The 25,889-nt window shown below is 40.0% G+C and overlaps 1 protein-coding gene across 1 annotated transcript in view; it reads left to right on the top strand.

Moving 5' to 3' along the window:
• The window catches only part of TRIM71 (tripartite motif containing 71), a 54,960-nt gene that overhangs the window by 24,818 nt on the left and 4,253 nt on the right, over positions 1 to 25,889 (top strand). Inside the window, exons 3-4 of the mRNA XM_027676122.1 lie at positions 16,683 to 16,850; positions 25,421 to 25,555. Of these exons, the coding sequence (XP_027531923.1) occupies positions 16,683 to 16,850; positions 25,421 to 25,555 (303 nt within the window). The remainder of the gene's footprint in view (positions 1 to 16,682; positions 16,851 to 25,420; positions 25,556 to 25,889) is intronic.

The raw sequence follows: 25,889 nt of genomic DNA, 5'->3' as shown, positions 1-25,889 counted from the left end.
TGTGTCAGTGCAGTATCCAATTCCAGAAGTAGCCTTATTATCCAGTCTGAAACAAATGTAATTTGATGTCTGGCATGTTTGTATGAGAACTATTTTTTTAAAACTAGAAATGTGAGGAATAGCTATTTTTAGAGAGACCTCTTTTTAACTTTGTGCATCTTTGTACACCACAGAGGGTGGTGAGGCAGTGGAACAAGTTGCCAGAGAAGTTGTGGATGCCCTATCCCTGGAAGCTGTTCAAGGCTGGCTTGGCTGGGGCTCTGAGCAACCTGATCTAGCGGAAGGTGTCCCTGCTCATGGCAGGGGGGCTGGAACTAGATTATTTTTAAGGTCCCTTCCAACCCAAACCATTTTATGATTCTGTGATGTCTTATACCCCTCTTGGGACCATAGAAGGTAGTGCAGCAACAACCATAAGAGTTAAGTTGTAGCTTGCAGACCTGATGCAAGCTTTGATCTTTCTCTGTTAGAGGGAAGTGTGCAGTGATAGAACCTATCCTCTGTCTAGGAAAGAAATAATGAGCATGTGCAGGCTGCATGAAATGAATGTGTAATACTTCCATGGTGTCTCAGTAGTGAATTTTAGCTTGTCTTAATGTGAGTAAACCAGAACACTAACCTAGAAAAAAAAATCAGTTATTTTTCACAGAATGGTCTTGATGAGAAAGTGTGTCTTTTAAGTCACTGTAATAGAAGGTTTCTGGTTACTTGTTTTGCTTCTGTCTGAATTGGGTACCTGCAGAAAGGATTCAGATTGGTGCCATCTGTATCTCTTTGATTTGCCAACTATGTAAAGTTTGAAGTTGCTTCCTCCCAGCAATTACCAGTGTGGTCTTTTTGTGTTCTATTGGTAGTATTTGTTAATAAAGCAGAATATTCTTTCACTGGTTTTAGGTTCTTTGAAAGTCTTATTTCTTGTGGTTAGCTCTGTGACCTGTATATAACAGTCTATATGTTCAGAATGTGTTATATTTGTGTTGGCTGTGTGATCGTGAACCTTTCCTAGAAAGAAAGGGTCTGAGAAGAGAGGTTCTTATGCTCATCCTTATTCACTAAGGTGTGTGTTAAAGGTCGTGTGCTTTTCACCATGCCAGTGAAAATAGTGATTGTATGTAAAAAAAACTGGCCAACACATCCGTGTGTCTAGCAGCACAGGGATGTATTTTACTGAAGTCATTAAAGCCTAAATGCGGTTTTCTGAAAATACTTCTCCTCCTCCCCCCTCCCTATCAGAGGTGTTGGATATATGACTAAGTCCATACCTAAAGTCACTGCTACAAGTTGGTTTCTCACATGAAGATCTGGTATGACCAATTCTGGGACACTGTCATAGGATGGGGAGGGGAGCTCTTTATGTTCTGTTTGGACAACTTGTGCTGTTGTCGCAAAGGAAAACAGTAGCTTATAATTTTATTGCCCTTCCATTAAAGCCTGGTTTGTGTGACTCTTTTAGACTAAAGAAATTACTTGAAGTTGCTTAAAAAATATTCGTAGAAATGTCTTAAATCCACATAGAAATAACAGCTGATTGCATGCAAACTGGTTTTCAGTGGGTGTGCATGTGCTTAGCTGCTAATGGAGGATCAAACATGCTCTTCAGATGTACCTTGGTTGTGTCGGAAACCCCTTTGATACCTGTGCTGCTCTTTGCCAAGCAGTAAAACCAACCCCTTTCTAGGAACTTGGAAGCAGCCAGACCAGAACTCTGCATGCACAACGCAAACATTCAGCAGAACAGTTTATAAGGACCAGTTGGGAACTATTACCAGAGGGCAGTAGCAGATGAAATTTAAGATCATGGAGGCAAAAGAAAGAAAGCAAACACCGGTTTCTTATTTTGTCTGCCTTTGCTACCTCAGCTATGTAAAAAAGTAATCATTAATGGGGATACAGGTGGACTAAGCAGTGTTCTGGTCTTTCATCTGAAGAAGCATGAGCTCTATCTCAGATGTATTGTTTTAAAAATAGAACTAAGTTAACTTCTTTCAAGTGTAATTTCTGAAAACTTAACTCATTCCAGGAAAGAAATACAATATTCTAGTATTCTTTTAAGTGAATTCATTATGTTCTTAAATTCTGCTTGCTCTCCCTGTTAGATGAATGAAAGACACTTGAATGATTCAAATGCTGGAGTCTTTTCTTTAAAGCTTGATAATTTAATATGAATTATTTGCACTTACAGATTCACAGTGTAAATTTGGTTTAGAGAGATTAAAGTTGGTTTAATCTTTGCTTGCAAGACCTTAAACTCTTTCCTTCCCACCCACCCTTTTCAAGGATAATATTCCACTGTGCCAGATTGCCCATATTGCCACCAGAAAATTGCTTGGACCACTTCTTACAAAATCAAAGGTCAACTCCGTGCCTTGGTGGCAGCTGGGAAACTAATGATTTAATGCTGCTTTGACCTTTGGCTTCTTAGTCCGTTTGAGTCTGACCCAATGTTTTAATTTTCCAATACTGCTGGGCAGTTGGCTTTTGTCTGTTTCCAGATGTAACTTGCATATTGAGGCCTGTTACTCAAGTGAGAACAAAACAACAAAACACCTCAGCCTACAAGGGGAAGGAAAAATAACAGCACCTACTTTTTATTCAACAAAATACAGCTGTCCAATGATACCAACTCTTCTACAGCTAGCAAGGTCAGGTTTAGAATAACAACATGTGAATGTTGGGACAAATATTCACATCTAGACTTAAAGTATGTTAACAGAAGTCTCGCTGAAATGCTGTTGTTTTACAGCATTCTGTAAAAAGTAACAGAGCTAAAACAGTAGCTCCTTCCCCCTCTTCTACCCTCAATCTCTCAAAATAAGTAGTTCTTTTTTTTTTCCCCTGGAAGAAAAGTCAGTGTTTGCTCTGATTCTGGGAAATATCAGAAAAATAACCAGTTGGTTCTTGAAAATGCGTGTGCCTATCATGGGTAGGGGAATTGGAAGAAGTGTCAAGTGAAGTGGAAAGCAGCGGTGACTTACCCTTTTAGTGCGACTAGGAAGTTCTTTTTTTTCTTTTTTTTTTTTTTTTTTTAAAGCACTGCTCCAGAGTACTTTGTCATGGATTTCTTGTGTATACATAAGGTGAATATTGCATTAGATTTTTGCAATACCGGTAATTTTGCAAGCACTGTCAGTACAGTTTGCATTCGCTGTTAATGGTGTGATAATGGCAGGGAAAGAACCCTGAGGTGGCTCTCCTTTTCATAATGAAAAGACTGGTGATTGTTTGGGAAGCTCCCCCTTGGGTAGTGATGCATATGAAAACTCTTATTTGCCTGAAAGTGCAAATCTCTTGTTTTGCCTGATCTGTGCACCCATCACAAGTACCGATTGGACTTGATTCCTGCCTTAACTACACTGCAGCTCTCAAAGGTTAGCTCATACCCGGGCTTGTGTGAGAGAGATTAGTTTTGCAGAGCAGATGGGCTCCTAAAACTTTTATGGTTTCCAGTCAAATCACCTCAAGCTGTAATCTCATTAAATCTTAAGTGAATCAGTGGGTCTGGTTATTACTTGAAAGCAGTGTTACAGGAAGTGATGTTCCTGATGCAGTAGGTCTGTCTTGGCAGTAAGCTACCAGAGGTACTTGTCTGTGTGTGGCTCTTGAAGCTGCTCCCTTACTTTGATAGCAAGGGTGGTATGTGGGGTGCAAGAACTTAACCGTTTTGGTAGAGAACAAAGGTAGAAATGTAGCATTTCCTGAACTCCTTATTGTGTTAGCTTAGGGTGTTTAAATTCTCCCTTGCACTCTTGATCGCACATGCCTATTGTACTGTCCCAGTACTCGTTTCTGTCTTAAAGTAAATTAACTTCATAACTTATACAGGAAACCAGCTAAGTGCCGTGCACATAGTTGCTGAGAGAATTGCATGACAATACTGCCCAAGAGCCTGGCCATCCTCTTTTTTAATCAAGCATAACTCTCTTGGGGAGAAAACAGTACAATAAAAGAATCTTCTAGAGGAAGGCAGGCAGCTTCATTGAAAGTTGTTTGACCAAGCAGACTTGACTCAATAGTTTAATTGTCTTGTGCTTGGAAATCTAGTTAAGCGTGTTTTGTTCTTCTGCTTGGATTGCAGGAAGTAGTTTTCCTCTTTAGAGAAAATAAATCTACTCTATAACCTGCTTAGACTTTCTTCTTAGCAGACAAGGGACATGTAGGACTTGTTTGGCAATACATAAAAAATTAATGATCATAGCATAACATGCAAGACTTGTGTACATAAGAGTATTCACGAAAACAACCTGCTGATTGTGCAGAGATAATAAATTTTTTTCTGCTTTGCGTACCTACTTCCTCTCTCAGGATGTGTGTGTGGTGTGTGAGACCATACCTTGTGTAAATCTGGCCTTTTGGCTACTTCACGTACATACCTACACTGCAGTCAAACTCCTGCTGATCCTTGACAGAAGGGACCTATTTCTAATTAGGATATTCATGGTGAAGGCCATTTAAGAATGGTCTCTTCCTTAGAATTGTATATAATAAGATGGTGCAAAAGGTTGGGGGAGTTATTTGTTTCGTAGTAAGACTAATGGGTATTTTTCTCTTCAAGAATTGGACAAGGGTTTAACCTTCTTAGCCATCCCTACCCTCTTTTTTCTTCCTTTGGTAAAGTGAGTCACATTTAAATCTTCCCCTCTAATTCAGCCTGGATAGCTTTTCTTCCCTTCACTGATGATGGAGCAAGCCTTCTGTATTTACATTTATCCTGATTTAAAGCTTAAACAAGGCTACAGTTAAAGTTTTGGGTAAGGCTAACTTGCCTGCACAATGCAGAAGCAATCTAAAGCTAGTGTAATGTAGAATGATGGATGCTGCTATGGAAAAGGCTTTCACTGAAGGATTCAAATCATTTAAACATTCTAAAAACTCTCAGAATGCTTTTAAATTCTCAAAAGGTCCTTGAAATATATTGCTGAACCATGACTGGGTGGAATCAAACCACTGTAGTTTGGTTAGACCAAAGCTGTAATGCTCTACAACAGGATCTTATTGGTGGCTGATTGAGTGTGTATGCTATTTACTTGACCTGTGGGAGCACCATGGAATGGATTAAAAATAGTGTGCATCAATCATAACTTAAAACCTTGACTGGGATAGAAGACTATCCTCATTCTACCAAAAGTGAACCTACTACTCAGTAACAGCATCTATGGTACAATGACAAAGTGAAGTTATTAGTGTTTCTTATTATCTGTAAGCACTTCAAATCTATCCTGCAGTTTGAAGGAGTAGTAATTGTGCTGTCAGTCTCGACTTAATTGAATATTCATCCTCTAATGCTTACCTCTTCCCACCTTTCCCAAATTCAGAAAGCAATCTTAAGTCCTCTCCGTGAAGAAAAGGATTTATTAGGATAGGACACTGTGCAGCTCTTAAATCTACAATGGAAGGGCAGAAAGTATGTTTTAAGAGGTTAAAATAAAAAAAACCCACAAACAACAAAGACCACTCAGGAAGGTGGGGGCGGGGAGAAACGACAGACTTTTAAACTTGCTTGTACTTGTATTTTACCCATTTGGAAATAAGTGTGAGAGAGGTAGGTGATTAATTTAGAGTTCTGAAACTAACAGAGAGGAAAACATAGAGATAAATGAAGGCACACTTAAATTGTCCGCCAGTACTTGGCTTAAATATTCATATGTAAATAAAAATGTCTCTCATTTTTTGTTATTGGCTTGTAAACAAAAAGTGTCTGTTGTTCTTGCTTTTTTATGGTAATGGAGAAAAAAATTACTCTGAGTAAACACTTTCGACTTCCTGGAACAGCTCTTCTTATTCTTAGATGTCTTTCCTTTATGATTTACAGTTCCTTTCTGGCAGTAACTACAGAGCTGTGTAATTATATGATAGATGGACAAGAATTTACTCATTCACTCGCAAGGGATTAAAGAGTAACCTGCTGTAGTGTTTGTTATATGATTATTGAAATGCCCTGTGGCTGTTAAGACAGCTAGGTCTTCCAAAACAAACATTAAATACTAGAGTTCAGTTGGAAGTAATAGTGCACTAGCACCCATAGGATAACACTTTAATGAGGTATCTTTCATAAAATGTGATTTTATAATCCTCCTTAAAATTAAGAGGAATTATAACAAGCATATTAATATGACAAATGTAGTCTGACATTCTACTACAAGCAGCAAAGCTTTGCTCCTCAAGGACAACATTGTTTCTCTGAATAAGATACTCCAGTGTAGGTGCCAAGTCCTATGCTGGGAGCAGATAATGATTGTTTTTGATGTGGATAGTGCAATTTAATGGTCTTAGCTGAGGAAGCCTGATACAGTATGCATACAACACACTTTTAGAAACTACTGCTTGGGTCTGGAGCAAACCAATTTTTGTTTTTTCTTTCAATGCCATCCAAATTTGGTTTTGCTTAATTAAGATTCCTCATTTATGGGGAATCCCAAATGAAACTTCAACCTGTTGTAACTTTTCTTCCTGCTCTGAAACATGTGCAGTTAAGCTAGTAAAAATTTTACACTTGCATATTTTTGGTGTGTGAGCGTCTAAGAGGTTGATGGTAAATGGGTAGAGCTTGAATGCTTTTTGAGAAGATACCTTCCAAATGTTCATGTTAGCCATTTTTGGGGTTCAGTGAAGCGAAGTTCCCTCAAAGACCTTATTCTGTAAGGACTTGGTGTGTGAGTATATAGTTGTTGTAAAAATAGTGTTTGGGACAGAGTAAGGCAAGAGAAGAAGGGAAGGCAAAGAACAGAGTGGGTCAATTCAGTGCTGCCTTTGTGCTTTCCACAAAAGCTGTTCCACATAAGCAGTAACTAAAAACATTGCAGTATAAAACACTTGCAGTGGGTTTATATGTCAGTTCTCCCAGACAGCAGACTTGGCTGTATTTCCTAATAAAAGGCTATAGTTGGTCATACTCACTTTGACCTGAGTTTGATGTGCATATGGTACTGGTAGTAACTGGACTTGTTTAATAGGAGTGGATTGTTTCACAATTAAAGAAGGAAAAATTAACACTTCCTGCTGTGGGGGGCTCAGTACCACGGCTGTTCCTGTTACAGCTTTTCTCTGAAGACAGAGATTTAAGGCAGAAGTGGGAGGAACAGTGGAACTGTGCTGCTCCACTAGATATCTGGGCTGCAACAGTATCCAGTGACTGATGCTGGGGTGGTGGGGGGGAGAAGAAGAGAAAAGGATGGCACTTCTCCCCTCTCCCGGGTGTGCCTCACACACTTGGCTAACTGGGCAGTTTCCCATTGAGAAAATGCATGCTGGGGAGAAGAAATTCTGTCCTAAAGTGTCCCAGTTGATCAGCTTTACCCTAATGGGTAAATTTCTTTTACTGTTATTTGCTTTTACTCCACATAGAAACTGCTGTAGGATTGCTATGGTTTTAAGTTTAAAGCTGATAGAGGTATTTAATGTTTTGTATATGTAAAAGTCCAAGTCTCATTGTAAGCAGCCCAATCCCTCTTGAGTAGTTGCTGTACTATCTCTGTAGTGATATTAACTTGCATAATACTAGCTAACTCTCAAAGACCTGATACTGGAAAGAGGGGGAGGGAAAGTGTCTTGTACAAGTTACGTGGACTGATTTTTGCTTACCAGGTAGTTACTCAAAGTGGAATTACCAGAGTCTAGTAGTGGTGGTGTTATATATCTGCATTGCTTTCTTTTGCTAAATGTGTGCTAACGACCTCTTTGGTAAAAACACTTTGAGATTTTGTTAGTCTAAAAGTTGATATTTTTTCTTTCATCCTAACAGAAATATTCCTTTAAAATGTATAATGAGATGCTTTTTAAATTCTGTAGAGATTATGTACTGTTATTAAAATTATTTTAAACAGTCAGTACAGAGACAACCCTCCCCACATAACGTATGCATTGAAGATAGAAATTAGGCATGTTGAGCTGCCTTTTGCTGCTGGTTTTATATTCATGTTACTTCCATGTAAAATTATCTTTATCTGAAAGTTATTATTTTTTGAGCACTGTTCTATACTAGTTGTTTTGACTCTAAGTTCTTTTGCCTTTCCCCTGTTATTGGCCAGTTAAGTAAGCGGGAACAATTACAAAGTAAAGCTGCAAAGTGGACTAGAATTCATGCTTGCTTAGTTTTCTGGTACTTAGTTTTTCAGTATTCTAGCTACTGCAGTTTGAGGTACAGGTTAGTCATGTGATGGTTCAATTGTGGGAGTTTCAAATACACACAGAGAAGCCTTCTAACAATATTAATGGAAATCGGTTGCACCAAAGTGAATTTTCATAGGTAGTGGTAGTTTGACTATAGACTAGCTGTATAAGAAAATTAATCCTACAAAAGACCTGTTTGTGTTGGGATCAGGGAACCTCTCTGGCAAACTGTAAACAGCCCATCTGCTTAAGATGTTTCACAATTGGCTTGTCTTCTGCCGAGCTGCCCTTGAGTGAAAACTGGGAATTCTAGGGTTGTTTGTTTCTCTTTCCACTCCCTGCCCCCATCAAATCAAAAAGGAGTAAGGTTTGTCTCCAGTGTATTCAGAGAGAAAAACGTATTGTAGATATTTTCTTGCAACGTGTAATGGCATCCTCGCCATCACATTTTCATGCAAAGTTCAACAATTGCCAAGGACCTGAATGGATGTGGTGTTCTCTGCCGTGATGAAGGAACAGCATGGAGTTGAGGAATATGAATTTTAAAAAGTGAGACCTGTAGTCACAGAGAGGATGTAGGAGCCTTGAGTGTACCCTGACTCCTGGACTTAACCCTTCCTGTGTATAGAAGGAAAAATTTCAAAAGCTCTTATGTGAGCTGTGCAGGAAAGGGGAAAACACATTACCTAAGGGGTTCGTAGAAATGTTAAAGTTTGATTCTCTGTAAAATACCAAACACCTTGTGCAACAGTAAAGAAATTTTGATTTACAGCATCACTAAAGTCATGGCCAAACTTTGGCTGAGAACTTTAAAACACTCTGGCTTTCAGAGAGCTGAAAAGTTAGGAAAGCTCAGGGAAGGATTTGCAGTGACTTACAGCAGTGACTCAGGCAGATGGGCTTGAAAGAAGAACTGGGTCCTGACACACTCTGTCTGCTTCCACAGCAGACTATTAGCTTGCATGCTTGAACTATTGAATATTTAGATCCACCCACTGTCCCCTGTGCCAAGACCACCCTGCTGCTACTCGTGTCATGCAGATTTGGCACAGAAGCTGCATTTAAACAGCTAATGAGTTGCATGTTGAAGCACAGGCTGGTCTCCCCTATTGAAATCCCATAAAAGAGCTGTGACTTATCTTGGGCTGAGTAATCTACTAGCTACTGATACCATTGCATCTTTCTGTAGACTGGCTACTTTACCTGCTTCAGTGATGGAACAGATGCTGTGAGTTTTTAAAAACAAAATATAGATTTTTCTTACCCCAAACAACCTATTTTAAAGAAAATTGCTAAATGTAGACTTACTGTTATGTAGTAATTTAATGATAGCCCATGGTGGGATAATTATACCTGCATCACTTTAGTATTGACATTAGAAGAAAATTAAGCCTTGCTTATCCCTGTTTAGGAAGAATTGGACCAATGAGTTAAATTGTATTTGAGATGTCTGTTCCAGTCCATCAGTAACTGGAATCTCTGAAGTAGTGCATTAGATGAGCTGACCAAGTTACCTTGTACCCAAGAGCTTTTAGAAAGTTAGCTGATGGGATGGGCAAAGTCCAGGCAAGTGCTGTGGTGGTCCCTTCCCGTATTCAGAGTGGATGAACAAGGAGTGCAGGGTGTGCAGCTGGCAGAGGTGCTGCTGAGAGAAATACTTGGGATGCTGCAGTTCCAGGTGGGTGCCTATGACTAGAAGCTACTGTCCATCACATGAAGTTTTATTTACAAGATTTTTAAGTTAAAACACAGAGGATGCAATTCTACAGTGGGCTGAAGCCAGCAGATCCTTAAAACAGCTTTGTCAGTGGTGTGACTTCCTGACTCCTAGCCCCAGTTAGCAGCCTGTTGTCGCACCATTCCAGCGATGTTTTGGTCTTCAGAGTGAAGTGGATCTTGATTGTCACTTCTAACCCAAATCCATTTGAATTTGCAAATGCTGTTGGCATCGGCAAAGGCGACTTAAACGGTCTCTGCTCCATGTCCAGCTGACTGTTAATACCTATTGGGTCTTCTAAACTTGGTTAATAGGACTATGTGTCATTCAAAAAACTTTACTTTTAACCTAGACTGACCCAATCTTGTCACCACTCTAAAATATGCAGCTGTTTTTACTGGATTCATGATCTCACAGCAGGATTAAAGAAGGTAAAAATTAAGAATTTTAAGAGCATAGTAGTCTGTTTAACAGCCTATTTAACTCAGCTCCAGTTAGATACTATTCTTCCAGTTAGAATGTGAGACGAATGCTATCAGTGAAAGATTTACACTGATTTCCAGCTGTGAGGTTGGCAAAGTACCAGATAGTTGTCATCAAATGTCTCTGTGGCCTTAATTATGGGTTCTTCCTCCTTCCTTGTGCTGGTCCTACTGAACTTCTAATCCCAGGCTCAGCTGATTAAAAATAGTTTATTCAAAAAATAATTTTCTGCTGTTTATAAAAATACCCAAATCTATTCACTGAGTCTGGAGGAGCAGTAAAGGGGAGGCGAGGAGCAAGGCAGGGGAAGTATAGGGCTTCCTTGTAGAGCAGCTGTCAGTTTAAGTGTGAAGTGAAAGGACAGCCTTGAGCTGTGTGTGGTTTCACATTTGGGGGTTGATTTGTGAGCTTCCTTCCCCTTCATTTGCTGGGCCAAGAAATACCTATGTGGCTGAGAAACAAGGAACAGAACCCACTGGAGCATGTGGGGGGAAGGAAGGGTTATGGTGAGGAAAAAAAGCATGTGGAATTACAGCTTTATTTCATACAAACAATCTTACTTATCTGTTAGCTGTGCTTTTAATGTTTTATTGGGGGGGGGTAAGGAAATCAAGGTGAATTCAACAGGGGGGCTGAATGATCCTCTTGCACTTGAACTTCTAAATGGACCAAACCCCATCTCTGTTCAACCAAGTGGCAAAGGAAAGTAATAGTAAACTAGTTTCATTATTCCCACTTGGTACAACTTTCTGTGCATGCTGCATGCCCTCTGTAGTGTAGGGCTGTATTGCTTCGAGGTGCCCATATTTTTGTAGAAATTCTATTAGAATGTTGAGCTGAATTTGAGAAGTAACTCTCTTGTCTGCTGTGGAGACCTTCTGGAGATGGTATACCATTTCCCATTACCACTGGATGCAATGAGGAAGATTGGTGTTAAGCCAGTCTCTTCTACACCAGAGCATCAAGTTAAAATACAAGTTCTAAGAGCAATTTGATCACTAACTGGTACACAGAAATGTGAGGGGTTTAGGTATCTCTGGATACCACATGTTTCAGGTATACTGGGAAACAGCCTGTAGCTGTGATGTGTATCACATTACTTGTTCATATCTTTAGTCTTTATATTTAGCATTCAAATTTGAAGAGTTATATCAGGGCAGAAGTTATGGTCCCAAAATACTACTCTCATTGTGGTGTGAAGCAACTTAATTGTCACGAATTGCCATTTAAAGTGAAAGCTAAGGACCAGCTTCCTACAGAGTAAAAATATTACCTATTTTCACTTAAACCTGTAACAATTATCTGTACCAAACTCTACACCACCCAGGATGACTGGTTCATTTATATGCTGTTAGGGAAAAAAAATTGCTACATGCGGGGAAACAGCTTTTTCTTCAGGGAGGGAAGCAAAAAAAACACCCGAAGTGCTGAGGAAGTAGGACTAAAATTCATTGGAACACTACTTTTTACTAAACCCAGTCATCTAAGCCTTACTCACTACCTAACAAAGCCACTGGTGTTTGAGTTACTGTCAAGGGAACTCGATAATAAAACACCTTTAGTAATGGAAAACTTTAAACCAGCTATGGTAAGTATGACTTCTTTTTTGAGGGGGAATCATAAAATCAAACTAAGTTAACCTACAAGTGCCATACTGAAACTTTTCTAGAAGTAGAAACCAAGAGGCCACTGTTTTGTCTGTAGGCTTTTTTTTATTGTTGGTTAAGATTACAGGGTAGCTTTTTAGAGGATGAGACTTGCATTTTAAAAGTAACGTGACCTTATGTGTTGTTGCCTTACACAAATTCTTAACACTGTAGGCTTAAATGAAATCCTTGCAAGACACTGAAAAGTCATGACAGAAACAAATGTTTTTTACGTGACTAGATTCCCCATGCTTTACTGTCGAATGCTTGCATGCAATCTCTGAAAATGAGAGAAATTAAGTGTTTTCTAGCTGGGAGGAAAAGGGCACTGTGAGTATTACTGAAAGAACACTTAAACACAGGTTAAGGATAAGCCTCCTCAGATGCTGTTTCTGCTGAATTCTCCTCTGTCATGGTGCCTATTACATTCCATTGCTTTTGTCTGGGCTTGGTATTTGGGAAATTTTGGTGAGGGCTGGAAGGTGGGGGGGCATGCTGGAAGCTGGTCAACAGTAAGGAGAGAAGGGCTGGTGTGGGAATTGTGGAGTGGGGTCAGGGTTTAACTTTAGTGGCCATTCATCAGATGATGATTGATTGCTGTGCAGTCCCGGGGGACGTTTAACAACATCTCCGCCCATCCCCCTGCCCCCTTTGAAAGCAGATGGACCAAAAAATGGGGAGAGCGACACCCAGGAATTCCTGCTGTTGTAAAATGTTTTTACGGTGCACTGTACAGCCTTTCCTGAAGCAATCACATTTATGGCCTTGCTGTTGTATTTCTTGGGCTGCTGTGGCTGTAAAAGATGAATAGCCCTGTAACATGGTTCACTGATTCTGTTTAAATTGAAGTAGGCTCCCTTTATTGTTTTGTGTCTAAAATTGTATGCCACCAATTCAGGAAATATTTCCTGTTTGGGAAGTAATCAACCCACAGCTGATTTATTTTAAAATAAATCACTTTTAACTATCTCTAAAACTAGTCCCCTCTTCCTTCTGACTTCTATCTTCATTTAATTCTATTGGAAATTCTAAAATACTAATTAATGTAGTGGAGCAGTTTAAAAAAAAGCTACTTAACTAGCTTACTAATCTTCTTCCCCTTACTGGATCATTAACAAAATGGGTGTTAGAAAGGCAGCGTTTTTTATCTTAATTATATTTTTACTTAATTACTTAATACTACAGAAAGAAAGAATTCATGAAATGCAGTTCACACTGTTGTTAATTTTTTTGGAAGGAGAAGTCTGTCTCTGCTTTCTCCTTCCTTTCCTTGCTGCCCATCAGAACATTTGTGTGGTTTGGAAAAAAAAGCATTATTTGAAAATGTTTGCTTATAAATCATTTTTTCATACATTTGGGTAAATAGTGAAATTAACAGGACAGTAGTTAATTTACAGCCTGGTGGATCTTTTGGTTTGTATCATCTTTACCTCTTCAGATGTGGAGGGGGGAACTTACAGGACTTTCTTCTGAAGTACTGTTATGTGGGGTTTGTTTGTTTGTCTTTTCTGGGTGATTTGTTTTTTTTTGTTTTTTGTTTTTTTAGGGTATTTGGGGATTTTTTTTTTATTTAAAGCTGAGTATTATAAGCTGATGTCTGCTAAGGAAGACCTAGTATTACTCTTCCATTTCCTCCTACTGTTCCTGCCCATCCACACTTAAATATGAGTCCTGTTATTTGTCTTACAATGAGCATAGGAAAAGCAGGATGATGCTATAGTAACAGTGCAAATGAAATGTAGGGTGGCCTTCTCACATTGCTGAAATTGGAAGAAGGGGAAACTCTGCCAACATTTTAGGTACACTGTACGGGCATCAGATCTGAGCTGAGAGCACATTTGTGGATTGCCCTACATATATTGTTGGTATGATTTTTACAGGGAGTTGCTTGTTTGGTGGGTGGGGGTAAAGGGGGAGATTTGGCTTCCTCTCCTCCCTCTTCCCTTCCCCCTCCCCCCATTTAGAAACAGGCACAGAAACTTAATCTAGCAGTATGTGACCTTTGTGGCCATGACCTAGGGACTGGGATGTGAGCAGGCTTGAGCTTAACAGTAAATGCCTGGTTGTGGTTGGAAGCGCAGGCAAGCTGGTTTTTGTGCCCAAGCCCCTTAGCCCAGCTGGCACAAATCCCCCTCCCTGTTGCGCCCTGCACATCTGGGGACTTCCTAGTTTTATTCTCTGGGAGCATGCCCCCTTTGCTGGGTAAAGCTGATGTACAGCCTATTGGATGCTCCTGACAAGTATGTGAGATTGACCACAGGAAGAGACTTGCTGTTGTACTTCTGCTAAGTTTGGGGATTCTGTTTTAGTCTTTGTGTGCAGAAAGGAGTTTCTGGGGAGTTGCTAGTTCATCTTGAAGCTGGCTGACTTTAAGTTCTCTTCTGGTGACTAGCAGTAGTGGTAATGCATTTGTGCTTTCTCCTATGTATGTTTAAGGTAACAGTGTAATGATGGAGGTCCATCCATCAAGGTATGCTTCTTTTTGCCCAAGCCTGTTAGCTCTTTTGCTCTTAGATTAAATCTAGGTTGTTTTTACTGGTTTTGTTTTACAAAGAAACAAATGTGAGGCTTTATCAATGGCTCTGTAGTATTTACCCAAGACCTTCCCCTGCCATGTCCTATGTAATCTACATATTTCTGAAATGAGATTATGGCTCTTGTCATTCTTCATTCTAAATTTAAGAGTGATATTTCCCACCACATTTTGGTGGGTGGCAAGAGGCAAACGAACAGCTTAAACTTGGTTTTTCTTTGTCCCAGTGGATGCTGTTACCTTTCAGCAGGAGTGCCTGGGGTGACTCTTTGCAGCAGGAGTGACCAAGCTTTTGCTTCTGGTATTGACTATTGAGGAGGACTAATAACAGATTTGATTTGCTTCTGGTCTTCTGTCATATGGTCACCATTTTCCTTTCAGCTGCTCTGCTTGACTGAGGCCCCAAATCCCTGCTGTATGTTTTTAAAGTATATCAGATTCATATGACTTAACTTGATACCCTGTCTTGGTTTTCATTCTCTCTCAACTTCTCAGTTGTCTAAGTGGAGTTATTCGGGCATATGTAATAAACGTTCCCTGTAATTTCAGCAGAAAAATTACAGAACTGCATGTGCAAGTGAACATTGTATACAGATTTAGACAACTGCCGCATAAAGACAAGGAGACCTCTAGTTGAGGAAGGTGATGCATTTGAGCAATGCATTTTGGAGCCAAGGCAGCTTTTTACTTGGTAAAGTCAGAGATTCTGAGATACTTACCGCTTGAGGATTTACTGTTTGAACAGAAGCAAAATGTAAGTGTTCAGTTTCCCTACAGTAAAACTTAACTTTAAGAAAAACAAGGGGTTTTAGTAAAATCTGACATATGTGCACAAACGCACACAACCCTTTGAGAAATTAATCCATATACCACTTCAGCTGTTGCACTTACAGGAGCTTAAAATGTCACTTTATGCAGCACAGGCAGTCCAAGGGAATCACCTGTCCTGTCCTTCCCCTTCCTTTTGAGGGAGAACAGAAAGGGGGATGTTATGCACCATATCACAAGCTGCTAGCTAGAACTGGGAGTGGCTGGATGACAGCTGGGAGAAGACAGGCATATCAAACACATGTCCAATCTTTGTTCTGCTCTTGCTCCTTTCTGTGAGGTAGACTTGAAATATCTGGTCATGGAAAAGTTGTTTGTAGAACAAAACCTTGTACCATTGTACTCTTCCACGGTAATCTAGATTTTCTGACGTTACACTGTTAAGAAAAGTAGTGTATGTAGTTAAAGGCAAGACTTCAATACAAAACTTTCTTGTGTTGAACTGTTGTACTCCTTTATTTGCATCTTTGAAAACGAAAAACAATACAACTGGCTTCTGCTCCCTTGTAAGAAAATACAAGTCCATGGAAGATGCTAATTCTGTGTGCTACTTCCCTCTACTGGATGGAATGGAAACAGTTACAGCTGATGAACGAATCCAGCTTTCTAGGCTAACATCTTGGTGTAAGACTTTCATTGTGATTTGACTGTAGGGTTTGTAAGTGCTTTGTGAATAGAATGGGGTATTAGTGGTTACCCACAGTTCACTGTGGCATTCAAATGATGGGCATGCTAAGGCTCCAGTCTCTTCCAGCTCAAGCATCTTGAAGCATCACTAGCATAGAAACACCATCATAGCAAAGGTTTTTTGTTTTGCTGTTGGGAGTGGCAGGGGGGCAGTTTTGCCTAATATTGTCGCTGCTCTGGACATAAGGGATTTGCATATTTTGAAAACATAGAGGATGGTTCTCTGCATGCATGATTTTGTTTTCTCTTTCTTGGGGAGTGGGAGCACTGGTGCTGTGGTTCTCCAGTGTATTGATTATTGAATGACCCACTTAAGAGAATGTGGTGTTTGTTTATGCAGGAAAAGTCTTCACCTGAAACTTGCCTTAGATGGCATCCCCAATCTGCAAGTGTTGGCAGATGGCTTCCGCTCTTAAGAGGAGCTGTTGTGGACACTCTTCCTACTATTGTATTGCAAAGAAAACAAGGATGCTTCCATCTAACTGTTAGGGTATGATTTGGAGTTTACTGGGAAGGATAGCTCTTCCTCTGTGGAGAAACTATTGTGAGGTGTTTGCCTATTGCTACTGCCTCTAACCATCTCCTTTATAGTTGGGCTTTTGGATTTTTTTACATTCTGGTTCTGTTTTCTTTTTAATTCTTCATTAAGTAATGATACAGATTTCTTTTTTCCTCCTTACAGGTACTGCATTTCTACTGTGATACCTGTTCTGTCCCCATATGTCGTGAATGTACCATGGGACGACATGTGGGTCACAGCTTTATCTACCTCCAAGATGCCCTTCAGGACTCTAGGACTCTCACCATTCAGCTCCTGGCAGATGCTCAGCAAGGACGACAGGCTATTCAAGTAAGATACTCCCAACTTGAGTACTTTTTCCCCCTCCTTCTTCCCCCCCCCAGCTTGTCTGTTACAGGGCAAGGTGTCAAGGCAAAAAAGCTCTCTGCTTCTGCTGTCAGTCTTCTCACCCCTTCTGTTTTCTCAGATCTCTGACAGAAGTGGTGGTGGAGCTGAAAATAAAGTGCTGTTATGAGTTTTGCATTCTTGCAGCATAATTCTGTCATGTAAATCACAATATATATGAAGCTCTGTACAAATGCATTTGGGTGTGAAGCATTTTGAAGAAAGCTCTGGTCTTGTATAGCGGTGCCAAACCTGGTTTTGTTTTTATCACGAAGACTTCTTTTCAGCATCTTTCCTGCCTGTACAGCATCTAGCACTTTAACTACCTTTGACTGGTTATGTCTTAAGTGTTGCTACCAAATACAAAATACTAATCAGCTGTTGAATTAGTGTGAAGTTTCTAACCTGCATGTGCAGAGAGCATCTAGAGCTATCTCCGTTCAAGGATTACTCTGCACACACAGATCCCTAGTATGCCTGTTATTCTACTCTACCTCAGCTATGTTTCATAATGCAAATATAAGTATCTGGAATGAGGGTAGTACAGTGCTTCAAACTAGAAAAGGAATTTACACAGGGAATTAAACTGCAGTGGCATGTAGATACTTACTTTTGCTGAGTAATACCTAGCAGTAGCTACTATGATACTAGCAGTAATTTTGTTTGTATAGATAGACTTTGGATCTGGAAAGCATAGTGGGAAACTTCACTCTATACCTACTGCCTTGTAGTTTTGTGAATCTGATGTTCTAGACTTGAGCTGGATATGACGAAACTCAACAGTTTTATGTGCTTTAACTAATAAGATTTTTTTGAGTAAACGTTTGTAGAATGTCATGGATAGGAAGTAGACCAACTTTCTGAATTAGGTGTGCTTTCCTGACACATGCATGGTATAAACAATAATTAAAATAGGCCGAAGCTCACTGTCCACCGGTCGCTGCTTTCAAGTAGATGAGGGAAGTAAACTTGTTCCATGGGACAGGAGCAGCTAACCCTTTGCTCATTAGTCTTTACCTCTGTGGAATGAAATAATACTTGATGGTATAGATAGTAAACAGTTGTTGGTGTCTCCCTTTAGCTTGCAATGTTAACTTGTTACAACAGAACAGTAAACACCAAGTTTTTGCGGGTGGGTGGTTAATTTAAAACTCTACCTTAAGGCAGAGTCCTGCAAAACTTAATTTCTTCCAAGATTTGTTTTAATCTGAATCATAAGGCTCGCCAGCAGTATCCATACTGTCCCCAAAATATCCCACATTTCCCCAAACTGAGCAAGAAGAAAGGGATTATGCTAGTTTAAAGACCGTCAGCGTTCAGTGCAGTGGTGCAGTGTTCTGAATTTCTCCAGGCTGTCCTAGACAAAGGCTTGTTTGTTTGTAATTAAATTATTGCTTTTGACCTCCAGGGCTCTTAATCATCTAACAGGTGAGACTAAATCACTGAAGAAGGGACTGTACCTTAGAGTAAAAACGAGCAGGGATAGCATTGAGTACCACTCTGCTAGTATTGCATGAATGCTGTTGTGCCTGGTTTTCTTCCTACTGAGTTTACTTTGTGCAGTCCTTCCCCATTTTCTTCTACCTTTTATGGTGGAGGCTCCTGCCATTGTGGTGAGCTGATTATTGCATGATGGGGCAGATAAAAGGTGGTGGTATTGGTTATGTTCACATAACTCGAACAAGCAGTTCTACTGAACTTAAGTTTGTACAGTTTTGCCCTGGTCTCGCTATAGCCCATCCAGGTGAAGAGGCTGTCTTGGAAGTATTAAATGGGCATCTTGTAAAGATCTGTAAAATGAACCATGTTTTCAAGATCTGAGTTGTTTTATTGGTTTAGTGGGCTTTTTAATCTGGATCACTGTAAAGAAGGGTAGTCAGCAAACAGATCATTATAAATTTGAGGGGGTGGTAATCTGTATGCGCATATGCAGGAATGGGAAGATTGTTCAGTTCTAGACAGCTACTGCTGAAGCAACATCAGCAGCAACTAGAAGAGCACGTGACTTAAAATCAAAGGTGCCCAATTCAAAGGGTTGATGCAATGAAACTGCATCAAGTTTACATAAAGCAGAACTTTCCTTGTTGGGACAATAGGGCTGTGAAGCCATAAGCTTATCCTAGGGAGGAAGACAGCATGTCAACATGAATTTGAAACAAACCCTAAAGTTAACTGGACTCTAAAAGAAATTGGCTTGTGTAGTTTTCTTAAAGTATGGAAATAGTCAACAGAGAATTAAATGCCAGTACAAGCTGTAATAGGAGGAACATAGACTGGAGCTCTAAGAGGCTTGAAAAGTAATATGTTGTAGTAACACTTCTTAGTTTGACTGATTCATAATGCTGTACTAGAAACTCTTAATAGGCTCTGAAAGTGATAGCTCCCCTGACATGAGATGTTGAGGATGGATGAGGAGGGGTAGTTGAGACTAAAGGGGAAAAGGTGGAATTTGAAGGGCGTTGCAGGAGAGAGGAAATCAAGCCATGACTCAACTGGCTGGAGAGTATCTGGTTAACCAAAGTTGAAGGCTTTTAGGAAGAAATGTTTATTTAAACTCTTCCTGTGGCTTTGGAGGAAAGATTGTTTTTCAGACTTAAAAAATTTGCTGTGAGTTGGGATACATTTCAGCCTCTTGATCCACTGAAGCCTGATGTAGTCTGTCACTCCAGAAAAGTCCAAACCTCACTTTTCAAAGGAGTTGAAGTCCTCTGTAAGAAATAGCAAGCCTCGATAGCAAGAGGCTTGCTCTTTTTTTTTCCCTCGGTGAAATTCTGTAGCAATGGAAAGCTTTCTCTGCTTCCCTGTGCCACGATGGTCAGAATCATGCATTTCTAAGCCTGTCCCTAACACAAGAATTTGTGGTTGTGTGCCTGTGTGGTGAGTTGATCCAGCTGAATGGTTAACCTTTCCATGGGATTAATTTTTGGCTGGGTCGGCCTCCTGGCTGATTCACTGCAGTGCTACAAGGACTGTTGATGGTGCCAGGGAATGAAGCAGAAACACCCAACTCAGTTGCTTGTAGGACCTCTTTCTTATCTCAGTGGAAAGCTATCCTCCTTGCTGGGATACTTTTCCAGCCTTTTCAGAGACTCAGATGGATTCATAGGATGATATGAAAGCCAAAGCTGACACTGGATTAATGCGGTGGGAGGAATCAGGACTGCTTGCTGCCTTTCTATGCGGGGAGCATGTCCTGCTGCCTTGTTTTACCTCATGAAGTGCACACTTAGCTGTCTTCTTTCAGATTTTTTTCCAAGGACTAGGTCACAAACTGAACGTAAATCTGTTATGATGAAAGATAGATGGCTTCTTCAAAATGTCACGTTCTTAAAATACATCTATACATGTGTAACTGTATATATGTATGTATAGATGCATGTAATCTAATGCACTTGCCTAACAGTAAAGCACTGAGTGCTCACTCCCATTTAGGGTTAATTTTCCAGGTGAACATATTACAGTAAGATTTGATTTATTCATCTCAGTTGTCTTAAAAGTGGTTTTGTTGGAAAACAAACAAATTCCTTTATAACCGAGCCTATAATTGGTTTTGCTGGGATGTTTGGCAGTGCAAGCTTCTCACTGACCAGTGAGACTGGTCATGTGCAGATCATAGTGGGAGCTACTCTCTTATCTACCGTCATGAAAAACTCCTCATGAAAAGCTTAGGAGAGGGTGGTAAGGCAGGTCAGACATTAAGGCAATGCCTCTTTCCTCCCAAATTGTGGAGGAGGTGGTATGAAATAGATTAACGCCTTTATGGGGGGCAGGGGGATACTGTAAGAAACTCAGCCAGCCAGAGGAGGAAGCTGATCTGTTGCCTTGAGCCTCTGCCCTTCAGTGGAAGCTTCCCTGTGGGTTGCCATATGGATTTGTGCTGCTGGGAGGTCGATACCTGAGAAGGATGGCACCGCTGTGCTGCAAGGGATCGTTTTTGGGTTGTCACTTTGAGTTAGCTCAGGCCCCCTTGTGTGTGGCTTTGAAGTCAGGCTTGCGGGTTTGAGAATCTGAAATGAAACTTTGTAAACAAAATGGAGTCAATTGTGCTTTTCTAAATCTGGGATTTTTATCAATAGAGGCTGAATTTCTTCGTACTTCTAGTTATTGTTTTGTGTTGTATTTCAGTGAGTTCCTTAATGCAGCATATGAGCAGATGGTTATTGGGCAAAATGGATTTGATGTGTTTCACTGTCCAAACTACTACTCTGCCTAAAACTGTAGGTAAAAAGTCTGTTCTTACCATACAAACCAAAATGATTGTTTAGTGGTATCTGACATGAGGTAACCTGGCCTCTAGCCCTCCCTCCATCAAAGCTTCTTTTAAAATTGTCTTTGTGGGGAACTTTAAGAATGGTTTAGTGTTTTATACTTATTAGGCTGAAACAATTAAATTGGTCCAACTACTGTGATTTGTGCTATATCTGCACCAATATTGCTGCAAATGCACTGCTAAGCTTGTTAATACTAGTGTCTTTACTGTAACTATACTCTGTAGGATCTTCCAGTTAATTTTTCTAGTATAAGAACATCAGGAAATTTATATCCAGTTCTTGATGCTGAAGGAAGACTGCTGTTATGTCCTGGTTGTTTTATCCTGCTCTGAAACAGTGATAAGTAACTGGAAACTTTTGAAACAAGCCCATTGTATCCTTTTGTTACCATAAGGAACTGAAAACAAACCATTTATGGCTGGAACACCTTCCATTTGGTGGAAGAGGGATAACTTGAGACATACCAAAAGGTTTCCTTGAGTGGTTTGTTTTTTTGTGTTGTTTTTATTATTATTTAATGTGCTTTTAAAAGCCAGAGAGGAGTTTGTTAATGAATAGGCATCTCAGCTTTTTTCCTCCCCTTAAGCAGGGATAACTTAGTCTTAAATTCCTTAAAGTGTAAATCCTCCCTACTGATGTAAGGAAGTGTATAGTTAAGATTCTTTAGCCAATACCTGTGGTCTATTCACCCCTGAAATATTGAAGAATTCCTCAGAAGAAAACAAAATTTGCTTTTAAGTTTTGAATTTTCTCTCCAACGTTTGCACCTTCATTGGAAAATTTAAAATTGGAGACTTAAATATAGGAATTAATGCCTGAGAAATTATGCATCCTTCTCTTCTACAGAGGGATAGAATAAAAAAATCCTAGGAACCTTTTCAAAAATGTTCGTGCAAGCCAGCATTGCAATACAGTTACTATAAGCAGCCTTTACATGTCTCATGGTGCTGGTACAGTGGCGTGTTGTGCTGCAGTTTGTTCAATTGGATAATTTTCAGAACTGAATTGATGTAATCTATCATCATGGCTCAGCATCTGGATTAACAGGCTCTGCTGTTTCAGAGACCTAAGTTAGCTTCTTCAAATAACTGTGTGCTGTGTGGACATAACTGTGGACGTACTGATTTAGTTTGGGTGTTGGACAGTGGAAACCATGCAGTGAGAGCATTAGCACCCTTACAGTCATTCTGTTCTTGTTTGTAGTCTGTCAGAACACAAGCTTTGTAATAGTTTTTCTTTCTCCTGAAGTGTTGTATGTTTCTGATCATAATTTTTAATTTAAAGAACCAGTAATGAAAACTTGGAGCAGCGATATTTCTCAAACACTAAATATTCCATGGGAATGTTTAAGTTAACATGAAATTGTGGGAAGTTTTTTGTAACTTGAGATCCATTTCCTAATGTCCAACAGCAGACAGGAAGCGTGAAAACTGACTGAAACTGCCATTCTACAGAATGGCAAATCCTGATTTGGGCCCCTCTGTGGTCAGCCCAGACAGACATCCAGAAGTGCAACCAAGTTCTACAATGCTACTTTGCTTCTTCTGGCTCTTGCAGTTGGTTTCTTCATAGGTTTGTGTTGTAGCATCAGTAGCTGTGTCAGAGTCACTGTAGTAAGATCATTACTACTTTTTCCCTCAGGCAATAAAATGTAGATGAAGGGGATCTCACAGAGGTGCCCACCTAAAGGGAGCTTGCAAAGGATGCCTGGGTTCCAATACAATTTTGCCCTTCACGTTTTATGCAAAACTGAAATATGCTGGTAGCAATAGCTAGTAATGGATGTCCACACTGCTTTCCTTCATGAGAACAGTTTTATCTGCTCCACTGGAAGCTCCATATGCAAAGTTTCCTTGTGTTGTGGCCCTCTGGAACATATCACCTGCATAAGCACTGTTGCTACTTAAATTTTACTCTGAGGAATTAGAAGTACCATTTTCAACCCTAAAGTTTACAAGATACATTGCAAAGTGTTTTACTTGTTTTTAACAAACACAAGGCACTGGTGACATCTCTAATAAAATGAGAAGTGGTATTGGCTGTCTTTGGAACCCTGAGAAGCCACAAGTGAATAGGCACAGCTGCAAATAGGCAATTTACTGTATTGGCCAACAGCAATAAACAAAGCAGTTGTTCTCCATCTCAAATTCAATAACCCAGCACAATTCTTGGCTAAACACAGGCCTTGCCTTCTATCTCCCAAGCGTGTGAACTGGTTGATTGTCTTATTCACTAGCACTGGAAGAATCATGACATACCATGAGGAGAGTGCATCATAAAAGCAGTTTTTCTTTACAAGAAGTTATTAAAAAGATTCTGTGGTGTTTGACCAGAACAAGAAATGCTACTGCTTAGCATGTTTCCTAAAAAGTTGACCTCTCTGAGACAAGTTCCACACAGGAAATGCCTGCAGAACAGCAGGAATGAGTTTTCGTGGCAGAACTCTGACATCTTACAGGAATCAAAGCGAACAAGGGATTTCCATGTAAAGAAGGCTCCCATAAGTTATACTTAATGCTCTTGGCTTTTGCTTCAAATATGGATAACTTGTCTATTGCTGTTCCCCCCCACCATACCTCTGCATATTTGGTCAGCTGGTCAGCCTTCCTAGGCTGTTCTAGTCTAAATGGGCAGAGTCCAGAATCATCTGAATTTTACCAAAGCTTTACTAATATCCTGAGCAATATTAGAGCTTTAGTGTTTTGGGCATCTCTCACTGATCTGAGCTGTTCATACTTGGGCAAGTAAAAATAAATTCAGATGATGACATGAATTGTTGATGGACAACATTGTGTTATTGAGTTTAGCTACTTGCCCTACCCATAACTGGTTCCTGTAGTTGAAAGATTGCAGCATCCATGGGGAATTGCTACCTCTCCTGCTATGGTGGAGTTCTTGAAAGGTGGACTCTGGTTTTAGTGGAGAATCACAAGGAAAGCTGGGATTGCGCTTATCTGTAAGGTATGAAGGAAGCATATACACAGATCATGGTCCTAATGGGTACTGCTATACACAAAGCACAAATAAGTAACCCAGACTTTCATGCTTTCACAGACATCCTTGTTAGAACTGGAATATGACTGGATAACATAACACTTCTCAGGGAGATGAATCTTTCTCTTTGTAAGAGAATGAGGGATTTTTGCCCTACTTGATGGGAATCCAGGTCTGTTTTGGAAGAAATGCATACCTTTTCCCTGCAGTAGAAGCAGGTTCTGTATTTGGCAAAGCAGAGGTGATAGACGCACAGTATTCTTTCATGTGGACTCTTCCAGCTAGACCTGAGGCTTACTGGCTCTTATGAAGCCTTAATCTAGGGCCATTTCTGACTTCATTTGCTAAATGTGTAATGAGATTTTAATTTTTTGTGAACTTTAGGTGTTAATTCAAATTTGCCTGCTGGAAACTGTGAGAAGGCAGGTTCAGGTCTACCTCCAGTTATGAAATGGACTAGTTCCTCAGATCAGTAAGAAAAAGATAAGATTTGCCTGCTTTTTTATTTGATTTTATGCCACTTTCTGTAATATTCTATAAAACCGGGAGTAGTTTGGGAAGGATTTTTCAAGGAAACAGTTCTTAATTTGAGAGGAGAAGAGAGGCATATTCCTTTCAGGTGCATTATGCATATTTGCAAAATACTACTACAGAATGTTTTTCAAATACTAGTATTGCAAGGTTATACTAAAAAGAATTTGGTCTCTATCTGAGTTTTAAATAACTGTATGACTGCTTTTTAATGATAACCGTCTGATCTTTGATTTTTCTTTTAAAATTGATTAACTTCATGTTCTGTTAGGGGTATTTCAGATGCATAGACAACATAGTCTGTTCCCTACAGTGTAATTTCTTTCTGGAAGCAGACCCATCACACAGTGAGAGTCTGAACTATTTGGAGGGAGTAGACAAACTGGATTCTCTATATGTAGTAAAACATTGGTATGAATTTCTGTGCCAGTCTCTTGTTTGCCATACTATCTGCTTGCTGGAATTGCACAGGGAATTTAGTCCTAGGGTGTTGGTGCATGAAACAGTGAAGGTGTAAACTCCATGTAATAGATATATTTAAAAGATAATGTCAGTCTTTAGGCTCCAGTGTATGAAATGAGCGAAGGCCTGATAAGAAACTAAGAGTTGTCACTTTATGCCTTCACTTGAAGGTGTAGTGAAATGTAAGCAGCAGTCCTCTGATGCATTTTTAATTGGTTTGGTTGAGCCTTAAGTGTGTTTGTCTTTTTTTCTCCACAGCTGAGTATTGAACAGGCCCAGGCTGTGGCGGAGCAGGTTGAGATGAAAGCGAAGGTGGTACAGTCTGAAGTCAAAGTCGTGACTACTAGACATAAGAAGGCCTTGGAAGAGCGGGAGTGTGAGCTGCTCTGGAAGGTATGCACCCTTACATTTGTGGTTTGTACTGCTGACAAGTGCCTTTTCAAACTGAAAAAATATTTAAACCAGTATATTGTCAGAATCTGATATCCAAGCAAAACTGAATCGAAACACTACAATTTACCATGAATTATTTTTTCTGTAGGTAGCAGGGTGCTGGGTTCTGGCCCTGGTTGATATTGTGCTGGAGGTTTTTGTAGGGGCTGCTGCATCCTCAGAGCAGCCCCACACATGAGGTGGGCACTCCCCCTGCTGGCTTAGCAGCTGGCCAGGGAGGAGATCCCCTTTAAACACCGTGTTTAAAGAAACTCTTCAAAACATCTTTAATGTG

The sequence above is a fragment of the Neopelma chrysocephalum genome, unplaced genomic scaffold (assembly GCF_003984885.1).
Source record: "Neopelma chrysocephalum unplaced genomic scaffold, ASM398488v2 Primary Assembly neopelma1_26, whole genome shotgun sequence".
Lineage (NCBI taxonomy): Eukaryota > Metazoa > Chordata > Aves > Passeriformes > Pipridae > Neopelma > Neopelma chrysocephalum.
Note: the sequence above shows the minus strand (reverse complement) of the source record. Positions and strands in the feature narration are given on the sequence as shown.